The 24436-nt window shown below is 33.0% G+C and overlaps 1 protein-coding gene across 1 annotated transcript; it reads left to right on the top strand.

Moving 5' to 3' along the window:
- The first annotated feature begins 10034 nt into the window (after window positions 1-10034).
- LOC132545334 (galactoside alpha-(1,2)-fucosyltransferase 2-like) lies at window positions 10035-23097 on the top strand. Its single transcript, XM_060209011.1, has 3 exons — window positions 10035-10064; window positions 13225-13300; window positions 15633-23097. Exons 2-3 carry the CDS (start codon window positions 13231-13233, stop codon window positions 16571-16573), a joined length of 1011 nt encoding a protein of 336 aa, XP_060064994.1. The 5' UTR covers window positions 10035-10064; window positions 13225-13230; the 3' UTR covers window positions 16574-23097.
- The last annotated feature ends 1339 nt before the right edge of the window (window positions 23098-24436 follow it).

Genomic DNA, 24436 nt, shown 5'->3' with positions numbered 1-24436 from the left:
ACAAGCAAGCGAAAATTTAAACTGCTTTTATACAAACGCTGATAGTCTCTTTAACAAACTTGATGAATTGAAAACGAGGATCCGTGATGGAACGAAAAGCTTAGATACCGATCTAATAGGAATCACTGAATTCTACCCTAAGAACTTCCGTTATTTACATAACAAAGCTGAATTTCAAATACCGGGATATCAACTTTTTGTAAACGAAAATTATCCTAATCGTCATCGAGGTGTAGGTATTTATATAAAAGAGGATCTCTGTCCTGTTGAAGTAAGTATAGAAACTAATTTTAAGGAGAGTATATGGGCTACAATTAACTCAGATGGAAGCGATAAAACTTAGATCGGCTGTGTATACAGGAGTCCAAATTCCGATAAGGAGAATAACGAAGAAATGTTTAAACTCATTAACAGCATCACGTCGAACAAAAAATATTCTCATTTGCTTATATTTGGAGACTTTAACTTCCCAAAAATTAACTGGAATACCTGTATATCCAATGGCGACACCCAATGTGATTGTTTCATTGAACTTCTCAGAGATAATTACTCATATGAACATGTCACAGAAAACACGCGATTGAGAGCAGGAAACGAGTCGAATATTCTAGACTTAATTCTGAGTAATGAAGAGGAGATGGTAACGGATATTGAGTACAACAGCCCTATCGGAAACAGCGACCGTGTAGTTATAACTTTTAAATACGCATTCCGGAGCAAACATTACGTCAAAATCAACAGAGGTTATAACTATCATAAAGGGAAATATCCGGACATGGAAAAGGAATTAGGAAAGATTAATTGGAACATTCTTCTGGATAAGGAAATCGAGGAATCGTATAACACTTTTACGAATATTTTTAAAACAACAGTTAAATTTATACCGAAAAAAGGAAATCATTTTCGAGAAAAAAGAAAAGTTCCACTAAGTAAAGATGTTATAAAGAAAATTAATAAGAAACATAGGGCGTGGACACGATTTTTGGAAACAAAATCACTACAAATGTATCAGGAATATTCTAGATATAGAAATCAAGTTAAATGGGAAATTAGGAAAGTTGGAAAATGTATTGAAAAAGATATCGCAAAAAACATCAAACAGCAACCAAAACGTTTTTGGAAGTACATAAACGAGAAACGTACAAACACGAATAGCTACAAGCGATGAAGAAAAAGCGGAAGTCCTGGTAAATTTCTTCACGAGTGTTTTTACTGAGGAACCGCCAGGCGAAAAACCTATATTCCCAGATATAGTAGTTCATTGGCCTTCTGAGGAAACAAATTTTAACGAAGAGAAAGTTAAGAAGTATATATCAGAGCTAGATGTTAATAAATCGTGCGGGCCTAATGATATGCACCCCAAAGCACTCAAAGAACTTCGTAATGTCCTGAGTTAACCACTAACGCTACTTTTCAATAAATCTCTGAATGAAGGCAGATTGTCACAAATTTGGAAGGAAGCTAATATTACAGCTATATACAAAAAGGGAGCTAATTGTGAGCCTGGGAATTATCGCCCTGTAAGTTTAACGAGTATCGTTGTCAAAATAATGGAAAAAACTTATTCGCGATAAAATTGTAAATCATATGCAAGTAAACGGCTTATTTAGCGACAAGCAATTCGGTTTTCTGCCAGGTAGATCTACAACTCTTCAGATGCTGCTAGTTCTGGATGAATGGACAAGTATATCGGATAAAGGGGAGCAGGTGGATGTTATTTATATGGACTTTATGAAAGCGTTTGATAAAGTACCACAACGCCGACTCATTCACAAACTTTATAAATATGGAATTGGATTTAAAACAGTAAAATGGATCGAAAATTTCTTAAGCAACAGACACCAAAGAGTAGTAATAAATGGTTCATCGTCGAAATCCCATGATGTACTAAGTGGAATTCCTCAAGGTAGCGTACTAGGACCAATTCTATTTGTTATATACATAAATGATATGCCGGATAATACCATTTCACCCTGTCCACATTTTGCTGATGACACAAAATTGTATCGCAATATCAAAAGTCAAGAAGATACAAGTATTCTGCAAGCAGATCTCGATAGTCTCCAAAAGTGGTCAGAAGACTGGTTGCTGAAATTCCACCCGAACAAATGTAAGGCACTGTATATCAGAAGAACAGGACTAGAGGAACGGAATTATTACCCACAGAGTTCTAATGGCAGCTTAATTACTCTTGAGAAAACGGAAATTGAAAAAGATCTGGGATTATCAGTTGATCATAAATTGGATTTTCGGCCACACATGCAGAACTCGATAAACAAAGCTAACTCGATTTTAGGTATCATCACAAGATCGTTTACTTATATGGACGAATCTTCAAACAACTATTCACAGCATTAGTAAGACCACATTTAGAGTATGGAGCTTGCGCATGGAACCCCTACAAATTTAAAGATGTTCAAATGATTGAAAACGTCCAACGAAGAGCCATCAAGCTCCTTCCAGGAATGAAGAACCTTCCATATAACGAAAGACTCCGGAGATTGAAACTTCCTACATTAAAGTATCGCAAGATGAGAGGAGATTTAATTAGTATATTCAAAATAGCTCACAATATATTTGATGGAAGAGTCGCATCAAAGTTATTCACTTTTGATAATAATGAGAGAACTCGCGGGCATAATTTCAAAAATTTTAAATGTTGTAACACGGAACTTAGGAGAAACTATTTTACCTTTAGAGTTGTAGACACTTGGAATAATCTTCCCGTTCATATTGTTAATGCAAATTCAGTTAGACACTTTGAACAACTTTTGGATGAACACTTTCAAGATATATTTTATGATTATTGATAACTATCATATGCGTTAACTTTTCAAGATAGTGACGTCACATTATTGTTGAGAACGCGCAAGGAGCGCGTGTAGCATGTCTCAAACCTAGGGTGAGATAGAAAAATCTCACACCGGTGAAAACTGTGGATATCCATGTCCGGAGTAAGAGAAAAGTTCTTCAATTCTAACTTGGTCTAAATTGCGTTCGACGAGAAGCTGGTTTGCTATATGGTTGTATGGTGTTTTAATATGTTATTTTAGTTTATCTCTATATTTAAAGTTCTACTATAACATTATTTCCAATATTTCAGTTATCATCTAATAATAAGGAAACAACTCTGATCAGTTCTTTATATTGGTCTGAATATTATTTTTATTTAGAATAATAATCATTTGATATAAGAAAAATGTGTTTTATGTGTACTTGCTCCCTTACTGAAGTGGGAGAGGGCTAACTTTTATATCATGGACATTCTGTCCCAAACCCCTTTTATATGGGAGAGAAAGTACATGTAATGCACATTTAATATCATAAGACATAGTAAACTGAAAAGCTGGTGGATTGTTAATTATCTTCTTATAGTCATAGTCTTCCATAATTTAGAATTGATTAGTCTGTCAACACTAAATTTATGACTGACTGTATGTATGTAATGTAAGGCTTGTACGTGTGTAATGTATGTATGTATGTATGTATGTATGTATGTATGTATGTTTATAGTGTATCATGTTTATGTCTGACCATCATGTTGTCTTGAGAGAAGACTTATTTAGGCTCTAGCCTGCTGTTTAATTCTATAAATCAATAAAATATTCTGAAATGAAATGAATGTTCTACTGTAACATTAGGTGGAAATTCAGGTTCTAGAGCTTGAATTCTAGCTCAGTATTTTGTTATTGATTTCTCTCTCCTAAGATTTAATGGTATTTCACAGGTTTCCTCATGTAGACTTATGGTGGATGAGTTTTTTTTATTTGTTTTTTTTTTACATATGTTGAACAAGGTAGGAAATATCACGCGACCCTGTGGGATTCCATTCTCTAAGGTTAATTCATCTGATTCTTTATTGTTTATTCTAACTTGTATTTTCCTGTCTCTGTTTAGACTGAAGTTGGTTATGAATTTAAATATATACCCTGTCATTCCTACTTCTTTTGGTGAAAGTAGGAGACCCTCGTGCTAAACTAGGTCTTAAGTCTTTTCTACATCTATGAATACTGCCAAAGTGTGGTGAGTTTTACTTGAGGCATTTTTTTTATTTCTGGAGATAGCCTAACTAATGAATAAAGGGTGAATCTATTATTCCGGAAACCGCTTTTATTTTGAATTATTACGTTATGATAGTAAGGTAGTGTTTCAATCTGTTATTTATCATTGACGGTTTCTATGGTTTTACACAAGTGGGATGTTGGTCTATACGATACCAGATCTTCTTTATAATTACCCGGTTTTAGTATCGGAATAACAGTAGCCCTATTCCATGATTCTGGGTAATTTTTGGTCTACGAAATAACATCAATTAAGTCCAAAATAAGGTGGTTTATATTGTTAGGACAATTTTTAAGTATGGTATATGATAGTTTGTATATACCGGGAGATGTACTTTTTTTAGCGCTCTAAAATATTCCCCTCGGCTGAATGAGATGTTAAGATCGGTGTCTTTTGATCCTGTGGCGATAAGCTTATTTCTGAGATGTTTTTGTTTATCTTCTGTGCTGTTGTTATTGTTATATGCATTTCGGAATTGTTTGACTAAAATCTTTGTTTTTTGTTTTTACTTCTGCATTTTTACTTAGAATGGAAATATCTTTCAGGTGAATGCCTTATATGGCTTTGATCTTATCCCAAACTGTAGTAGTGCCGGTTTTATCGTGTATGAAATCTCAGAATTCTAACCAATGTTTCTATTTATGCTTTTTACATGCTTTATTATACTTGTTTTTGGCAGCTTTGTAGTTTTTTACATTTCGTTCCAAGTTTAAAAAAATTTTTTTTTTCATATATCTTCCCATCTACGTTCGATTCTTTTGGTTACTGAAAATTCCACTGTCCACCACGGGTTATGTTTTCTATTTTGAGGTTTCCTGAAGATTGTGGAATGCATTGTGTTGTTATATCTTTTACTAGGCTTGTAAATGTTGTTATATATGTATCTACATTATCATGTTTGATGGTGTGATTATTTGTTTTAGCACATATTTTTTTTAATTTGTTCCAATCAGCCTTATCGAAAATCCATTTAGGAGTGAATACTATTCTGTTTCTGATTGGTTTTAAGTTAAATTTGGCGAATGTAGGGTAGTGATCTGATCCTTGTGTGCATTGAGTGTGGTAGCCATTGCCGGTGACGCTAATGTGAGCTTTGATGTTTTTCCAGTTATTATTTCGATCCTTGATGCCAATTCAGGGTCGTTACGCATAATGATGTCGTTATCAGATATCCAATTATCTATAAGATCTCCTCTTTTATTTGTTTTTTTTTCTACCCCATAAGGTGCTTGATGTGTTAAAGTCTATAGATATTATTAAATTATGATATTCATTAATGATTTCTGATATTTTCTCTTTGTTTGTTTTCTCCGTTGTGATACTGGAGTGTATGTAGATATTAAATAATGCAGTAACTTTGTGATCACCGTGAATTTCAGCACCTAAAAGTTCTATTTTGGGGGGTAATTCTAGTATTTTTATTGTTCTATATGCAATGTTTTTTTTATGTATATTGCTAAACCTGATATTTTAAATTCCTTTGGTCTTAAAAATGTAATATCGGAACCTACTCGTGTAGGTATGACTAGATCAAGTTTACTTGATCCTCTTCTTCTAAGTGATTCTGTATTCTGTATAGAATCTTTTGTTATAAATATAGATAGGTCAGTTAGTGATCATGAAGGTTGTACTGTTAGCGTTAAACTCCTTAGTTCTTTTAAATCTGTCTATACACGCAAAGTCTGGTTATATAAGAGAGCAGATTACAATAAGCTCAATGAGCTTATGTCAATATGATTGGAATGAAACTTTTTCAAATTGTGCATCAGTAGATATTGCTTGTGAAACTTTTACTAATGTTTTTTTTTATTAAATTTGTGGAACTTTGTATACCTACAATAGTTGTAACCATACGACCAAATGATAAGCCATGGATGACTTCTGAGCTAAGGAAACATATACGACTTCGTGATAGGTTACACAAAGCAGTTAGAAAATCGAAATCTTCTTCGGCTATCCAAAAGTTTAAAACACAACGTAACAAAGTCAATCATATGAAAAAGTACTGCAGGCTACAGTTTTATGAGCATGTCCATGACTTTATTAATAATTACTTATCTACTGATCCCAAAGCTTACTGGAGATTAATCAAACGGTTAATAAATTCTTGTGGTACATCTAATGACATACCAATTCTGGTAGACCCTTTTACTGATACTGTAATTATTAGTGATGTAGATAAAGTGATCTACTTAATGACTATTTTTGCAGTATAACTAGTATTGATGATTGTGACGCCCAAGTTCCAGATATTGCTCCAAAAATCAGTAAAACTTTTAATTTTATTAGAGTAAATTATATGGAAATAAAAGATGTGTTGCAAATACTGAAACTTGGAAAGGCCTCGGGCCAGGATGAAATTAGTCATTATATGCTAAAAAATGTTTGTAATACTGTTTGTAAACCACTTGAGTTACTATTTAATATGTCACTCTCTGTTGGTGTTTATCCCAAAGTATGGAAATTAGCTAAAGTTATGCCGTTGTTTAAAAAGGATGATAGACACTCTCCTTCTAACTACAGGCCAATATCTCTACTGTCAACTGTTGGCAAAGTTTTCGAACGTGTAGTTTTTAATCATATCTATAATTATTTCATAGAAAATTCGTTGTTTTATCAATATCAGTCTGGTTTCTTGCCCGGACATTCTACTTTATATCAACTGATTGAAATGTATCATAATATATGTCTAGCACTCGAAGAAAAAAAACATACATGTATCGTCTTTTGTGACATCTCAAAAGCTTTTGATAGAGTTTGGCATAAAGGTTTGTTTATTAAGTTAAAATCCTATGGAATAGACGGAGAGCTATTGGCTTGGTTGAAGGACTATTTACATCAGAGACATCAAAAAGTATGTGTTAATGGGTCTTTTTCTAAATTAGGTTTTATAGATGCTGGGGTTCCACAGGGTTCTATTCTTGGCCCTCTTTTATTTCTGATTTATATTAATGATATAGCAGATCATATTGAAGTGATTTTTCTCATCTGTTATGAAAAAAATAAATTTGTATTAAAACGGGATGCGCTTTTAAGAATTTATCATACTTTTATATTACCCATTCTAGAATACGCTTGCGAATTGTGGGATGGTTGTTCAAATTTGGAATCTGAAAAATTAGAAAAAGCCCAACGTGAAGCAGCTAGAATTATTACAGGCCTTCCTTCTTATGCTAGTATTCATGCTTTGAATTTTGAAACGGGTTTAGAAACTTTGTCTTCTAGAAGGAAAAGAAGAAAACTTAAACTCTTCTACAAAATGTATACTAACCAAACACCTGAATACCTTTCCTCGTTACTTTCCTCTACTGTACAAGATCAAGCTCAATATTATTTGAGAAATAGTAATAATTATAGAATTCCCTTTTTCCGTCTTTCTACAACTAATTCTTCTTTCTTGCCGTCTACTATGCGTTGTTGGAATAATCTGGATAACTCAATCAAGTCGTCATCCTCATTAAGTGTTTTTAAAAAGTCTCTAAAACCTATCGATCACATTTCTCCACCTTCTCATTTTGGGATAGGTGACTGTAAATTAAATATCATAGTAACGAAACTTAGACACCAATGCAGTTCTTTAAATTATGATTTATTCAGGATAAACCTTGTGGATACCCCCAGTTGTTCTTGTGGACATTTGTGTGAAAATTCTTATCGTTTTTTTCTTTATGTGTTGTCATTATAATTTACAAAGAAATGTTCTTTTTCAACATTTAGATGATTTAAATTTACCCATACATTGTGATTTAGATTTGATATTGTATGGTAATAACGATCTTTCTTTTGAAACAAACTCGAAATTTTTTTTGAATGTCCAAAACTTTATTAAATCGAGTAATAGGTTCACTTGACGTCATCCGCCTAAACTACCCCCTCAATCCTCTCTCTCCTAAAATATGTAGTTAGTGTATTTGTTGCCATATGGCTATTGCGTTGTCTAACCATATTTTGTTATATATTGGGGAAAGGGTGTTTCATAAGTTGTAATAACTTGTACCTAATCCTGTTGTAATAATTTTTGCAATAAAATATCTTTAATTCAATACCTGTAACTTTATAACCTAATGTAAAGGGTCAATAATGACATTGTATTATAGACATTATCCTACCTTGTACATGTTTGGTTTCCTGTATTTTAAATACACAATGGCTGTGTAATGTGTTAATAGGTCTTTCAAGTATGTATGATTGGGTTTTAAACCGCGAGGTTGCACCTGGAACAGACAAAAACTTCACGTTCAAGTTGCCCCTTGCCCACCTACTGACATCCGGGTTTGATCTCATTCTCTGACATAGGTATAAACGTGTATATTGTGCCTCTTGCCGTGACAGCACGTGTTACAAGTGTGTTTAGATTTATTTATCTATACATACATTTCACACCTAAGCAGACTAAAGGAGTGAACCGAGATGATTTAATTTCTTAAAGAATTAATCAACTTTGAAGATATTTTAAAAATACTGACACATTTCTGTATCTTTGGACCGAAGTGGTACCACGGTATATAACATTGTGATATAGACTTCTGGCACGAAATACGTACGACAAATTCCTCATCAGTGCTCAGAAATTGTATACAATACTACCAGGCTTCGTTAACCTTGAGTCGACTAGTTTGGTTCCAATTAAACTCATTAGTAAATCTAAATAATATTTTGTGTATTTTTTGTGAAAAGTATGTCACTACCATGACAGTAATGTTTTCCATGTATAAATGTTTCTAATTGGTGCTTCATGCCTTGTTCTAAGGTTGACAATAAAGATATTTAAACAATAACAGAAATTCTGACAGTTTTCATATCGTTGTTTACCGTCTACATAATGTCATCGTCAGAATTATACTAAATTAATTTATATTTTCACTCAGGGTACACTTTGAAGGAATTACTCGTCATGTGCCCTTGATATACACATAATTGCATCAGGCAAGTAATTAGCGACATGCTTAGTGACAGACGCCGCTTCTACAATGTGTAAATATAATCTCATTGTGATTTAAAAAACATTTCAGTCATAAATAGTTGGGACTGGACGCATTCCAGACGACACGGTCGGTCGATAGAAGAATAAACGGACGCATAATCAAACATACAAGGTGAGTAAGATACGAACATTATCTTGTAGAAGTACCTGGTACAGGTACTGTCCATTACACAGGGACTTGTACCACCCTCTGTCTATGTCAACTGTAAGAAAACACGGCGAGAGGCCGTGTAATGCGTGTACATGGAATTTGACACGAATTCCCGACCCACGGTCCATATTTAAGTATTGTAGGTCACTATAATCAGAGACGTAAATATCGCATGATATATACGTCTCTGCTATAATACATACCTAAGGACCGTGGGTTGGGAATTCGTGCGATCCCTATGTTAGGAAGCGGATACTTCAGGAAATTATCAGGCAGAATGAAATAAATCCGGAAAACCTACATGTCTGTTTCCGTAAATTGCTTTGCATATTTGTTCGACTGTGAATGTTGAATTTCAGTTTCCAATCAAGCATGATATAAAGCTCAAAATGTGCAGTTTCAGAGTTTTCCGGCAAGCAGAAAACAATTAACTAAAATTAAGATATTATCCATTCAACTCATATTTAGTAGTACAAGGCTTCCGGTAAATGTGTGTGTGTGTGCACCCACCCTACTTTACGCTGACATTCTTATATTCAACAAGTTAGTTCGGTTAGTTACGACTGGACCACTCAATCTGCACGTGCCAAATATTCCGAAGTCCAGACTCAGTCTCGATCTGTACGTGGCGTTTTTCTTGCATGTTTTAACCGCTCTCTTCGTTTCAACAGCTGACGGGAAAGCGACCTTATGTTGCATAAAAATCCGGAAAGTCTTCAAGTTTATTTCCGTAAATTGGTTTTATTTTTAGTACAACTGGGAACGCTTGTTGTACATACCTGTCAGACCATGTGACATTTCATTCGAACAGTTTCCGATTGTGTCCTTCACCAACTCCTGGTCTTTCTGTAATGATAAGATGATCACGTAAGTTGCTAATGAAATCAAAATGTTACATTAGTGTTTTGCTGTTTTCATTGGAATATTTCTCAATGACTCTTGTGAACTAAGCATTAGACATGTTATGGACGTATTCAGTTATGTTACTGTTGTTTTTGAGTAAATTATCAGCCGTTTAGGTAAACGACGCCGGTGTGTGATGATGAGTGGATGTCGACGGAATTCGGAATCCATGCTCGACATGCTATCGGTGGTGATCGAACAGCCCATCAAATATGTACATTGTTGTTGTGGTGCCGTTTTATATACTGATAGAATATTATTAAGATTTAAACCCATAAAAAAAAAAAAACAGAAAAAAACTATTTTCTGGAAAGAAAATGTTGCAAAATAATACGTGATAGATGCCCGAAATCATGGATCAGCACATGCGTTTTACGTTTATTTTAGAGTAAGCATAGAAGTGAAGTATGCAAATGTTTCAGTAACCAGTATTTATTTGAGTTGTCGCTGGATTCAGATTACCATGGTAGTTAAGAGAGCTTTTCTTATCAGAGTTTGAAAAGTGTCATTACATTCCATAATTATAATACATTACAAGTGACCAAATTGGTTGTTTTGTGGAATGAGAACCAAAAATGTATCGAGCTTTCAAGCGCTGGTCCCTTTCGAGCACTGGTCAGTCAAAATGCTAACTGGATTGAGAGGTAGCAAAAAGTATTTTAACCAATAAAGAACACTAATTCAGAACTCATTCTGATTATGAGTTACTTCTCATCATTTCATTCTATTATATTGATATTTCAAAAGACAAAGTTTACAAGAGAGTAGCATTATACATAATGTAATTATCAAAACCGAGGAATTGAGCTTAAACAAGGAAAGATACCTTACAATCTAAAGTGTTTAAATCGGATTGTGATACAGTATAAGGAACCAGCCTGAAAAGAATAAACACCTGTATGCATATCAGGGGCCATGCATTTGGCAATAGGGTTGTTCATACTTGGAACAGCCTTCAAATCCATGTTGAGACTTTTCTTCCAAAAACCAATTCTTTTAAGTCCAGACTTAATAAACAATTGCAAGGAGTAGACTACAAGTTCACACCTAAATGTAACAATTATCAATTAATGTACTCTTAATCTGTACAACTGGATGTGACTATGTATATATCCGAAGACACATCAACAGAAACAAGGAGATCAGTACAACAAGTAAACCATGTGCACAATGAACTATGTCCATAAACTACAATCAGGCAGGGGGAAAAATCACAAATTTGTGTATGATATGCAAATTAGCCTTTTATATGCCAATTGGGATATGGATTTATTGCTCAATGGCTGAAATCACATTTAAACTAAGCTTTTTCAAATTTTTTTGGCTAAGTCACGTTTATCTAGTCATCTACAGCTGCAAAAGTAAAATTGATTTGCTTGATGGAAAGCGCTGAAAAAATAGGTGCAGTATTTCAGACCTATATGCCATTACTACAGTACAGTTACTACAGTGCTGAATGCTACATCAAGTCTCTTAGTAGCCATCACTCTTAGTAGGGGTAAATGTCTTTTAGTTAAAAATGACCTCTCTTGTCATGAATTCATGCAACATTAAGTAACATATCACAAAAGTTCCCAGAACCTTTCGTTTAGGATGAGAATCTATGTCAGTTATTAGTCACTGGTATCTTTGTTAAGGATGAGAACATGTGGTAGATATTAGTCACTAGTTTCTCTGTTAAGGATGAGAATATGTGGTAGATATTAGTCACTAGTATCTTTGTTAAAGTTGAGAACATGTGGTAGATATTAGTCACTGGTATCTTTGTTAACAATGAGAACATGTGGTAGATATTAGTCACTAGTATCTTTGTTAAGGATGAGAACATGTGGTAGATATTAGTCACTGGTATCTTTGTTAACAATGAGAACATGTGGTAGATATTAGTCACTAGTTTCTCTGTTAGGGTTAGTTTCTCTGTTAAGGATGAGAACATGTGGTAGATATTAGTCACTAGTATCTTTGTTAAGGATGAGAACATGTGGTAGGTATTATTCACTAGTTTCTCTGTTAAGGATGAGAACATGTGGTAGATATTATTCACTAGTTTCTCTGTTAAGGATGAGAACATGTGGTAGATATTATTCACTAGTTTCTCTGTTAAGGATGAGAACATGTGGTAGATATTATTCACTAGTTTCTCTGTTAAGGATGAGAACATGTGGTAGATATTAGTCACTAGTATCTTTGTTAAGGATGAGAACATGTGGTAGATATTAGTCACTAGTTTCTCTGTTAGGGATGAGAACATGTGGTAGATATTAGTCACTAGTTTCTCTGTTAAGGATGAGAACATGTGGTAGATATTATTCACTAGTTTCTCTGTTAAGGATGAGAACATGTGGTAGATATTAGTCACTAGTATCTTTGTTAAGGATGAGAACATGTGGTAGGTATTATTCACTAGTATCTTTGTTAAGGATGAGAACATGTGGTAGATATTAGTGAGAACATGTGGTAGATATTAGTCACTGATATCTTTGTTAAGGATGAGAACATGTGTTAGATATTATTCACTAGTTTCTCTGTTAAGGATGAGGACATGTGGTAGATATTAGTCACTAGTACCTTTGTTAAGGATGAGAACATGTGGTAGATATTATTCACTAGTTTCTCTGTTAAGGATGAGAACATGTGGTAGATATTATTCATTAGTTTCTCTGTTAAGGATGAGAACATGTGGTAGATATTAGTCACTGGTATCTTTGTTTAGGATAAGAACATGTGGTAGATATTATTCACTAGTTTCTCTGTTAAGGATGAGAACATGTGGTAGATATTATTCACTAGTTTCTCTGTTAAGGATGAGAACATGTGGTAGATATTAGTCACTGGTATCTTTGTTTAGGATAAGAACTTTTAGAAGATGTTAATAGCAATTATTTTTGTCATGATTCATTAGGTTTTACCTGCAGTGTCAGCTACCTTTCAGTGTTTGTTTTAACAAATTTATTTTGCCCATTTAGAAAAGAGAGGAGATGTATTTTTGAATACTGGATGAGCAATGTTGTAACTATTGTCATTGTTTTTATAATCCAAAACTAATTAAATGGATCTGATTTAATATAAGTCTGTAATAAAGTTGTTTTCTTCATACTTCTCATCTTTAATGGTACTTTTGTAGATTTTGATGGATAATCCAAGTGCGTTGGTGATTGGCACAATGCGGATCACATATAATGTTGGTTTCAAACCTAAAGGTAAGTACTTTATATTAGATATAAGCTTCAAGCAGGTAAGCTTGATTATGGTGTATGTGTGGTGGATATATGGTACTATGACCTCTGTGACCCACTTTTTAAGGTCATGCTTGCAGTTTAAGGTCACTCCTTGAAGAGATTTAGAATGTATTATATGCCCTGCTCTCCATGGCCAACATTCAAGGTCACTGGACTCAAAAGTGTGAAAGTATTCAAATGACTTCTTTTGAGAAAGTAAGAAGCTCAGTATCATGATATTTTCCTATTGTCAAACTAGAATGGAAAACTATCAAACATTTTTAGCCTACCATCATCAGATGGTTTGTCCATCTGTAAACAGTTTTTGTTATCACTATTTCTTAAGAAGTACAGGATGGATCTCTCTCAAATTTCCTATGTAGGTTCCGCTTTGTCCCTAGTTGTGTCCATTTAATTTTGGAACTGATCGTAAAAATAAAAAGGTAAATTGGTGGCCTTCTTGGATTTTTTCAATGAAGTTTATCGCTATTTCTTCAGAAGTACTGGACAGATCTCTCTAAAATTTTATATGTAGGTTCCCCTTGGTCCCTAGTTGTACCCATTTGATTTTTGGACTGATCAGAAAAACAAAATAGCAGTCAGACAGCCATATTAGATTTGGACTTCAATTTTGACTTCGAAAGTTTGTTATCACTGAAAACATAACACTGTTGTTATTGAAAGTAAAAGATGTATGAAATTTCAATAGAAAAAGTGAATGATTAAATTTGACAATTTACCATTACATTTTGTATAAAAACAACAATTTATTATATTGGATGATTAACATTATGTAACACAAAGCCTACATGTATAGGCTCAAGGCTGAAATTAATTTTTGTCTGGAAAAGTGACTCAACACAAAGAAAAAAAGTACCTAATAGTTTTGTAGGTTATGAACACTTATGCCAGTAATAATAATAAATATCAAGACTTGCACATATTGTAACAGCCAGTGAAAAGGGAGTCATTTACATGATTTCGTTATATAATTCAAATTTTGGAAGTTATAGTTAGGTTTTTTAAAATAGTACTCCAAGCTATATGGTTTATTGTGAACATGACACAAGATAGTTCACTTTTAATTGATATATAGACAAGAATGATAAATTATTGGTGAAGAATATTGCAGCCTTAGTAAAGATGAATACTGTTATAATTTATTGTGATGAAAATGAAGTAGTCCCATACTTAAGTTTTGTTGAGAAAATGTTGTTCCTTAATGGATAGAACTTATCAAGCATATATAATACACTGTCAACTTTTACACAAATGAAATAGTGATATTTTTCCAACTTTGTGCAGTCAAATACTAGGTCATTGTACCTATAAGTAGACACTAACAAAATTTTTACATGTCAATGCTTGAAAGTCTCTGTTGCATCTCTCTGATTCGATCCAAACTTCACAAATGTGTTCACAAAGATCACCTTAAGGTGTTTCCCAGTTCAAGTTATATGGTTGAAAAACTATGTTAATTTACTATAAATAGAAATTGGCTGAATTCGAATGTCACTCCTCTACAGACTGCTATTTGACTTCCAAGAGTCTTCAGTTGTGATATTAATAAAACACTTAATACTTTGTCATCCATTAAAACATGTACCAGCAGCATATCAAGTCACCTTCTCATCTGGTAGTTTATTAGACCATATCTACACCAGAGACATTCAGGTCATTCGAATGGTCATGATCTTCCAGTATTACACAGATCACACTGCCATTTATGCAGCATTTGAATAAAATGTACACAATTTTACTCTTATTGTACCTGTAACCTACATTTGGACTGTAGAAGGTACAGATTTAAACTCTTACAAGGGGTGACGGTTTTGATCATGAGTAGGGATCCATTTACTCTAGCCATGTCATACAAATTTGATGGTATTAGTATCCTGTGTGATGACTTAGTTTGTATGTGATAAATTAGCACCGGAAAATTATTGCTAATAATTATTTGATAAATTAATCAAGCACATATCTACAAAATCAAAATATAGTTTTTGATATTTATATTTTACAAAAAGTGTCATTAAGTTTCAAAATAGAAAATTAAAGATGCAAGTACAGAGTACCAACAAGGAAGTTTTACAGGAATATTTACTTGCTTGAACTGACACTGCTTTAAAGAAAAAAAGACTATATCAAAATAAATTGCCTTGTAAGGAAAAATGTAGACGTTCAGTGACACTCCACTGAGATGAAAGCTTTATTAATGAGTGTATATTGTTGCATTTAAGGTTTGCTTTAATTGTTCATGTTTGCTCATTATCTTACAGGGGACAGTTAATTAAATATTTATATACATTTTCAGTTTTCCTGGTTGTCCTGGTGGTTTTGGTTTTAGTGACTATCTCAAGGTGGAAAAGTTGCATCAATCTATACTTGGAGGATAGGAATCATTTGGAAAGAACTCATTTTGTTTGCATGCCATTACAAGGCAGACTAGCCAATCAGATGTTTCAGTATGCATTTATTTATGCGTTTTCCAAGGAGAAGGAGCTGGTTATGACCTTATTAGAAACGGAAACAGAAAACATCCTTTTACCAACATTTAACATGCGTGCAAACCCTTTTCCAAAGTTTAAATATTGCTCATGCCTTAGCAGATATGAAGATGACTGGGACTGTGCTTATGACATCAAATTTGAAAAAATGGAGAAAAGGCAAGATGTTTTTTTGCATGGGTATTTTCAGTCTTGGAAATACTGGAAATGTTATGAAAATGAAATAAGGGAAAAATTCCAATTTCAAAAGCATGTCAGGACAACTGCTGCAGTAATTTTACAAAGTATCATAAAGAAAAGTGAAACTAGAATAGCTCGAGGCGATATTCTGGTGGGCATTCATATCCGTCGTGGAGACTATACAAAACCAGGAATTTTTACAGAATTTGGATACACAACTGCAACTGAAGAATATTTACAAAAGGCAACAAATTATTTTCGTGATCACTACAGGAACCCAACCTTTATTGTTTGCTCAAACGATATTACTTGGTCACGTAAAGCACTTGGGAGATATAGTGATGTGTATTTTGCGGAGGGAAACACACCTGAGACCGACATGGCATTACTTACCATGACAAACCACACCATTATGACTGTTGGCACCTTTGGTTGGTGGTCAGCTTTTCTTACTAATGGTACGACATTGTACTACAAACATCCATTTGTACCAGACTCAGCCTTTAGTAAACAGTTTAATGGTGATATCTCGGAACATTTTTATCCAGGCTGGATTGGTATGGACTAAAAAGGGGTATAATTGTGTATCTTGTCCAACACAACTACTAATTAGATTTTTAAAAATAATTTATGTATATAGATTCAGGTTTTTTGCAAACATTACTACCAGGTAATTCTTAAAATCAGAGATTTTTTTAATTAGGATTTTCTCCCTTGGGTAGATGGAAACTGGAAATCTGCATCATTCCAAATAAATATTAGATAAAGAAATCTAACAGAAAAAATTTAAGTCCTCACCAAATGGAAGAGTCCAGTACTAAGAATTCTTTTTTGGATTAGAAACACACCTGCATTTGATAATTTATCAGTAAGTGAATGTTTAGCAATAATTAACATAAAATTGTAATTTCATCATCATGCAATTTTGTATGTCTCCTGATCATAGTGAAAACTCTAGATTTTGTCATACCATAAATGATATATGAAGTATTAGACAGCCTGACTTAGAAACATCTAAACAGATACATGTACAACACTTGGTTCTATTATGACTAAGAAGTGACCCCTATTGAATCAGAAAATATACTTTTTACTTAAGAATTTCTACCTTTCATTTTAAATCAGGGAAAATAGCTTCTATCTTAGATTATCAGGGAATGCATCCTTGATACTCCAAGAGTTATGATCACTTCTGCTCTCTCCACCCCCAAAACATTTCATGACAAAATTGAAAGTTAAATTACTTTGCTTAATTGTGCCCTCAATTTTGCCTTAAATTTTGCCATGCCATGTTCCAGTGATGCAGAGAGCGATACTGAGTGCAACTCCGGAGGTATCAGTGATGGTTCCAGGGGTAGAGAGAACGATAGTGAGCTTACCCCTGGAGTATCAAGAATGGTTCCAATAGTACATAGAGCAATATGAAGCGTAACCCCTGGGGTATCAAGAATGGTTCCAATAGTACATAGAGCAATACGAAGCGTAACCCCTGGGGTATCAAGAATGGTTCCAATAGTACATAGAGCAATACTAAACGTAACCCCTGGGGTATCAAGAATGCAGGATACATAGTTTCTAGTTTACATTTCTACACAAATGAATCTGATATGTCAAAAAGTCTAGAAGCCTGCATGCAGCATATTTGTCAATAATTGAGGAATAACACTAATGTGTGAAATTTGTAGTGTACTATCATGATTTTACTCAAGTCAGGAATTACAATAGGTAGCAGATAAGAAACATGGGCAATAGCATACATGGGCGATAGCATATTCAAAATCTACTGTTACCCCTATTCTAATTCATGTATATTTAAACAAGTAGAAACGCAATAATTGAGTGCCATTTTTCATGCATAATTTCTATTTGAATTCTGGGATTTTTTTCCTGAGGGTTGATAATGCCTTATAGGGTAATATTCACAATCAGATGACCATTTGAGGTCATGCTTCTGTTCCTGACCTCATTTTCAAGCTAGTTCAATCGAGGTCATTCATGTCATTTAGGATTAATATGCAAATGAGAAATTGGAGGACAGTATATATGGTGATTACTGTGGCAAATTATTTTTACTGACCAATCAAGATGTTGTGTTAGAACACAAGAGGATAAGAATATGTTGTGTGTGTTTTTGTTACTGTACTTTGATTCCAAAGGTTACCAAAGATTTACATATCACAGTCAGATGTCATTATTTTTGAGATGACTATTATACTTGTTGTTTAATAGTATGTATTGTTATATTGTGACCCACTGTGATATATAGCTGCTCAGATGTTACGCGTACCATATCTTATTGTAAAAATCTGTGTATGTGTTAGTGTTGTATGAACTGGTAAGTATCATGTCCATAAAGATTCAATGTTTTATACATTTTTTTCCTTGAAAAGCTTCCAAAAACAGCAAAATCTATCCTTACAGCCTTATGAGGTTGAAATATGTGTTTCTGTTACATGTTTAAAAAACATTAGGTACAGGTCAATAAGCTTTATTCAATTATATCTTTTCCTATCGTTTAACAGAAGGGTGATGATGACTTAATATATAGCTTCCTTGAAGATTGCAGACAGGTTAGGCAACAAATCCAAGTCAGTAGCTAACAAGAGAAATATATTTTTTTGAGACTTAACTAAAGATTTTTGAGGCCTTACTGAAGGACTGTCATTTTGGTATCATCATACCGTGATTATCATTATCATAGTATCTGTGTTGTATGTTATACCTTTGCCTTCACCAATGGTCAGATATTTTGTCACAGTACTGGTTAACACATGATATTTGATTATAAGAGTTCAGCTTTACAAACAAAATAGAAATATTTTGTGAGAAAGCAAGTTAAGTACATTATGTAAAATGATATTAGGGTCAGGTAACCAATTAGCATGTTGTGCATCATTTGTCATCAATCACAGAAAAATAACAATTTGTTTACAAGGTCTTTTTATGTGTTACAAGAACAATAGCATTAAAAGAACTTGGGTTACTTTAGAGGCCCTTGGGTGGCTTTTCCACTTCATGATGTAGTATTGATATCTAGGCCTAAACTAGAGAGGGAGTATACCCAAATATGGGCCCAAACCATGAAAACAAGTCTTAATACCTTGTATAATTGTGTTGAACAAAACCATAATGTAGCAGAAGTTTTTTTATTAAATTCCGCTATAGTCCTCTGCTGTACCTGCCTAACCCACCATAACATTCTACAAGCTAGAACAACTTATAGATCTACAAATGTGATAATGAGCAATGCCTAGTGAATCTAGATATAGGAATATTTAAATAAAGGCAGCTGAAACCATGCCTTTATTTCTAATGAATGATCATTTTCAGAAATTTGGCTGTTTTCTATAATGAAATGCTCCTGTATATTGGTATTTGAAGTGTATAACATACACATCATTCAATTTGAACTATAAATCAGCACTCTACTCTCTACTACAGTGGTTTGTTGTCATTTTTATATGTTAAACAGATTTTGTTGTTTTTCAGTATCAGAATATACTTTTTTTTATTGATATTGAGTTTAAACATATATATTTCATATCCAAAATTGATGGGAGTATACTTAGTATTAGTCGTAACCTTGATATTAGATAGCATCAATTTTTCATGATGGTTCAGTGAAGTTACTGCCTCAATTTTCTTTTGAAGATAACATTTTATTAACTAAGACATAAAAACAAAAACATATCCTTGCAGGGGATTGCTCTTATTCACCAAACATGTCATTCATACTGTTTCAGGATATATACTTGTGAACTGTAAGAAAACACATTCAAACTTTATATATTTATTCTTTATTCTAATTCATGCCTTATTCATTATTTTTAAGTACAAACATTTTAATGACAGAGACACATAAAATGATATTACATTTTGTGAGTTAGAAATCAAAACAATTTTACTCTCTAACACAGGAACCCAGTTTTTCATAATATTTCATATTTAGATTAGATTATTTTACTGTGTACCTACCTCCCATTATAGATAATGACCTAAAAATTACATGGCATATGAAATATTTTCAGGAATTTGTGGAACATATATGTGTTGAATGACAGTTTTCTTAAATGTAGAAACAGCACAAATACGTCCAATTAATCTGTTACTATTTTTATAACATCAATGATAAACAAAAATGTGTTAAATGGAATTGTCATGTTGTATGTTTGTACATATATATAATGAATAATTGTAATTTCCTGCCTCTATATATGCATATCAATTATGTAATATTGTTTAAGTGCCATTAAGTACAAGTAATACAGATATGATGTCTGTTGATCCATTTAGCACAGGGATACAGATATGATGTCTGTTGTTCCATTTAGTACAGGGATACAGATATGATGTCTGTTGTTCTATTTAGTATAGGGATACAGATATGATGTCTGTTGTTCTATTTAGTACAGGGAATACACATATGATGTCTGTTGTTCCATTTAGTACAGGGAATACAGATATGATGTCTGTTGTTCCATTTAGTACAGGACATACAGATATGATGTCTGTTGTTCTATTTAGTACAGGGAATACAAATATGATATCAGGTGTTCCTTTTACAACCTCTTACACACTACTTGCAAATGAATTGTCCCCATAGCACTTTTATGTTCACACCGTATTTTTTGTGATGACATAACAAAAGTAATAATCATACTCATGTCCACTCTGCAATGTGTACCTCATGTCAAAAAGATATTATTACAAAATTAGATTGGAAGAGAAGGTTTTTATTTACCCCTTACAGACAATTTTTAGGGACTAAAATGTCCTTAAATTCCATAGGTACATATGTTAATGTTCCTTACTCTCTCAATGATGTACCTGTGTAACAAATAGTGTATATGCTCTATCAAAACATGCCACTATTTAGTGAGTTCATTTGTTAATTTGTCAGTTGGTCTCACCTCTTCATGTAAGGCTTCATTAAGACAATATGGTTAATTGATTCAACCCGTGAAGTACAAAAAATTGGCTCTCCTTTACATTATGTTCTCATTGGTAAACATGACAACTGTCAGGGAGACAACATGAACTTAACAGCAATGTGCAAACATTGAACATGAGACCTGGTATGTTACAAATCAATGTCTATTTCATCACTAAGCATACCTTTTGGTATAAATACTTAGTGCACAGCACCAAAGTTGTTAACCCATTCAACTCAAACTGGTGTTGGCTCGATTTTAGTTGTTGAATAGTGAATTGTGATTTTTTGTTTTGAACTAATTCACAAGACTTTGAGTGCCTTTATGGTGTTAAAGGCATTTATACAACTGATGGTAGTATATTTGTGTGTATCTTTGGTTTGGATTTTTTTTTACTAATATTAAGCTTAATGTACCATAGAGGTGACCTGTACACTGGGTAACTGTGATATAATGTATTTATAATTGCAGTTAATGGAGCATACTTCAATGTAATGATTTTTTTTAGTCATTAATCTTAAACTATCTGAGATCACCTTGGTCAGTCTCTATCTAAGTCTTTGAAACTTTTTTTAAATTTTAGGATATGTCATTTTATTTTCTGGATCATGAGGAGATGTATTTTGATAGACCTTTTTGAAAATTAAGAGTTCTTGCCCTTTCTTGTTTTCAGAGCTTTAATCTTGTTTAATTGCCAGTTATTACATGGATTTTAATTTTAATACAGTAATTGCCACTTTTGTTAATACATGTATGTGGTTCAGGTCTTTCATGCTTGCACTTGTTCTTGAGAGTAAATTAGGGGAGATCTACTGATAAAGTTTGGAATTGAATTCAGTGTAAACTGTTTGCCAAAGAACTTTGAATTTCTTAAATCTATTTTATATTTTGTTAATGATGTTGATATTACCACAAGAGCTATGTAGATATTCCAGACTTTGATTTACATTCCATATTTTATGTTGTCATCATACAATACCTAATTCAGGTATTGTACAAGCAACAGCAGTTATCATTGGAAGTTATTATTAGTTAGTTACCTATATCTTTAGTTATGTAAACCATATAAAGTTGTGTGATCAATTTTTGGAGAACACAGACTTCCACGTTTCAAGGTAAGTAGTGTACATACCAGCCCCTGAAAAATGTTTACCTTTGGCTATGTTTTTTAACTAGTGACATGCCAAATTTAATTTTGACTTAAAAGAAAGGGATATTTTCCAGATGTATTGTCTTGAAAGCTGTATTGTCTGAATAGTAACTTCAGTCCTCTGTGAATTTTTTTTTGTGATGCTGAAAGGCTAAAATAATGATGATGAGAAACACTTTCTAGTACTTTCTTCATGTTTCTTGGACTGTTCTTTAGGACAAAAAGAAAACTAATATATAGAAAATGTCATCACTACAGTAACATCTTTATAATTCAGTATTTCATCAAATGGGAAATAATTCTAATTGCTACATAAGGTGAGGGGGTTAATCATCCTTATATGGCTTATGTTGTCTAAAATTGAATAAAAGGTACAATTGTAACGCAATAATTTATGATTAGATTCTCAACCTTGTGCCTTATTGTCCTTTTCACTGATATATTGCCTACATATTAAAGTTAGTGTGTTTTTATCAACACAGACTTGAAGCTGTTTTGAAATGTTTCAGAACCTGTTTGTCACTTTGTTTACCTCAATTTGATATAAATGTTAACTTAAAAAAATTTAGATTTTATTTCAGTTTCAAAAATTTGATTTTCTCATGGGTTCACGAGTACAAGGGATATATGGATAAACAACATATATGTACTACCTAGTAGGCAGCCATCTTGTTCCATTGTTATTTCGGAGAGGAACACATTCAAAGAAGGTCGTTTATCCCATGTTTAGCAATTTTTTATTAGCCCAGTTGATAAATTCCATAAGGTTCACAAATTTTGTTGAAATATTCACAGTAATAGTGCTGATGCTTTTGTCACTACCATTTCAGATGGCCACTTTGTTCCGATTAAATTGGTGAAATATTATTAGAAGCAGTAACTGATGGCCCTTGTTTTTATACTTAAGCATACACTTGCAAATTATTAACCAAATGTTTCAGAATCAGATTAACATGCATCATTTAGTGAACAATTAGTGAGTGTTTGGAAAAAATAAAGTGAAGATTTTACTGTATGTGTTTGAGTTTTATATGTAATGTATTCAACCTTATACTGTGTACACATGTCATGCATTCAACCCTATACTGTGTACACATGTCATGCATTCAACCCTATAGGGTATTCAACCCTATACTGTGTACACATGTCATGCATTCAACCCTATACTGTGTATATATGTATATATATACTGTGTACATATGTAATATATATACTGTGTAACCTATACTGTGTATATATGTAATATATTCAACCCTATACTGTGTACATATGTAATGCATTCAACCCTTTACTGTGTACATATGTAATATATTCAACCCTATACTGTGTACATATGTAATGTATTCAACCCTATACTGTGTACATATGTTATATATTCAACCCAATACTGTGTACATATGTAATATATTCAACCCTATACTGTGTACATATGTTATATATTCAACCCTATACTGTGTACATATGTAATGTATTCAACCCTATACTGTGTACATATGTAATGTATTCAACCCTATACTGTGTACATATGTTATATATTCAACCCTATACTGTGTACATATGTTATATATTCAACCCTATACTGTGTACATATGACATGTATTCAACCATATACTGTGTACATATGTAATATATTCAACCCTATACTGTGTACATATGTTATATATTCAACCCTATACTGTGTACATATGTTATATATTCAACCCTTTACTGTGTACATATGTAATGTATTCAACCCTTTACTGTGTACATATGTAATGTATTCAACCATTTACTGTGTACATATGTAATGTATTCAACCCTTTACTGTGTACATATGTAATGTATTCAACCATTTACTGTGTACATATGTAATGTATTCAACCCTTTACTGTGTACATATGTAATGTATTCAACCATTTACTGTGTACATATGTAATGTATTCAACCCTTTACTGTGTACATATGTAATGTATTCAACCCTATACTGTGTACATATGTAATGTATTCAACCATTTACTGTGTACATATGTAATGTATTCAACCCTTTACTGTGTACATATGTAATGTATTCAACCCTATACTGTGTACATATGTAATGTATTCAACCCTATACTGTGTACATGTATTCAACCCTACTTTGTGTACATTTATGAAATCGCTTACGGTTAGTGAATTTTAGAATGACTCATTTTAGAAAGTAAATGTCCAATACCTGACACTTTTACTTTCTTCAACTGACTATATAAATGTAGGGATAATCATTGAAGTCTGATTTACATTGTGAAGAAGACACATTTCGGGAACATTCCTATTGTATTAAAGATTTTATGATAGGAAGCTTAAACATCACATTTGCTACTGTAGAAAATGG

The sequence above is a fragment of the Ylistrum balloti genome, unplaced genomic scaffold (genome assembly GCF_031769215.1).
Source record: "Ylistrum balloti isolate Yb309-2 unplaced genomic scaffold, AGI_CSIRO_Ybal_v1 Utg369840, whole genome shotgun sequence".
In the NCBI taxonomy this organism is placed as follows: Eukaryota; Metazoa; Mollusca; class Bivalvia; order Pectinida; family Pectinidae; genus Ylistrum; species Ylistrum balloti.
This window is presented reverse-complemented; position numbering and strand designations above follow the sequence as displayed.

Excerpts from the sequence above, each read along its gene's own strand:
- LOC132545334 (XM_060209011.1), top strand. The coding sequence starts at position 13,231 with ATGGATAATCCAAGTGCGTTGGTGATTGGCACAATGCGGATCACATAT. Across the intron at positions 13,301-15,632 it reads TGTTGGTTTCAAACCTAAAG|TTTTCCTGGTTGTCCTGGTG; the intron begins GTAAGTACTTTA and ends ATACATTTTCAG.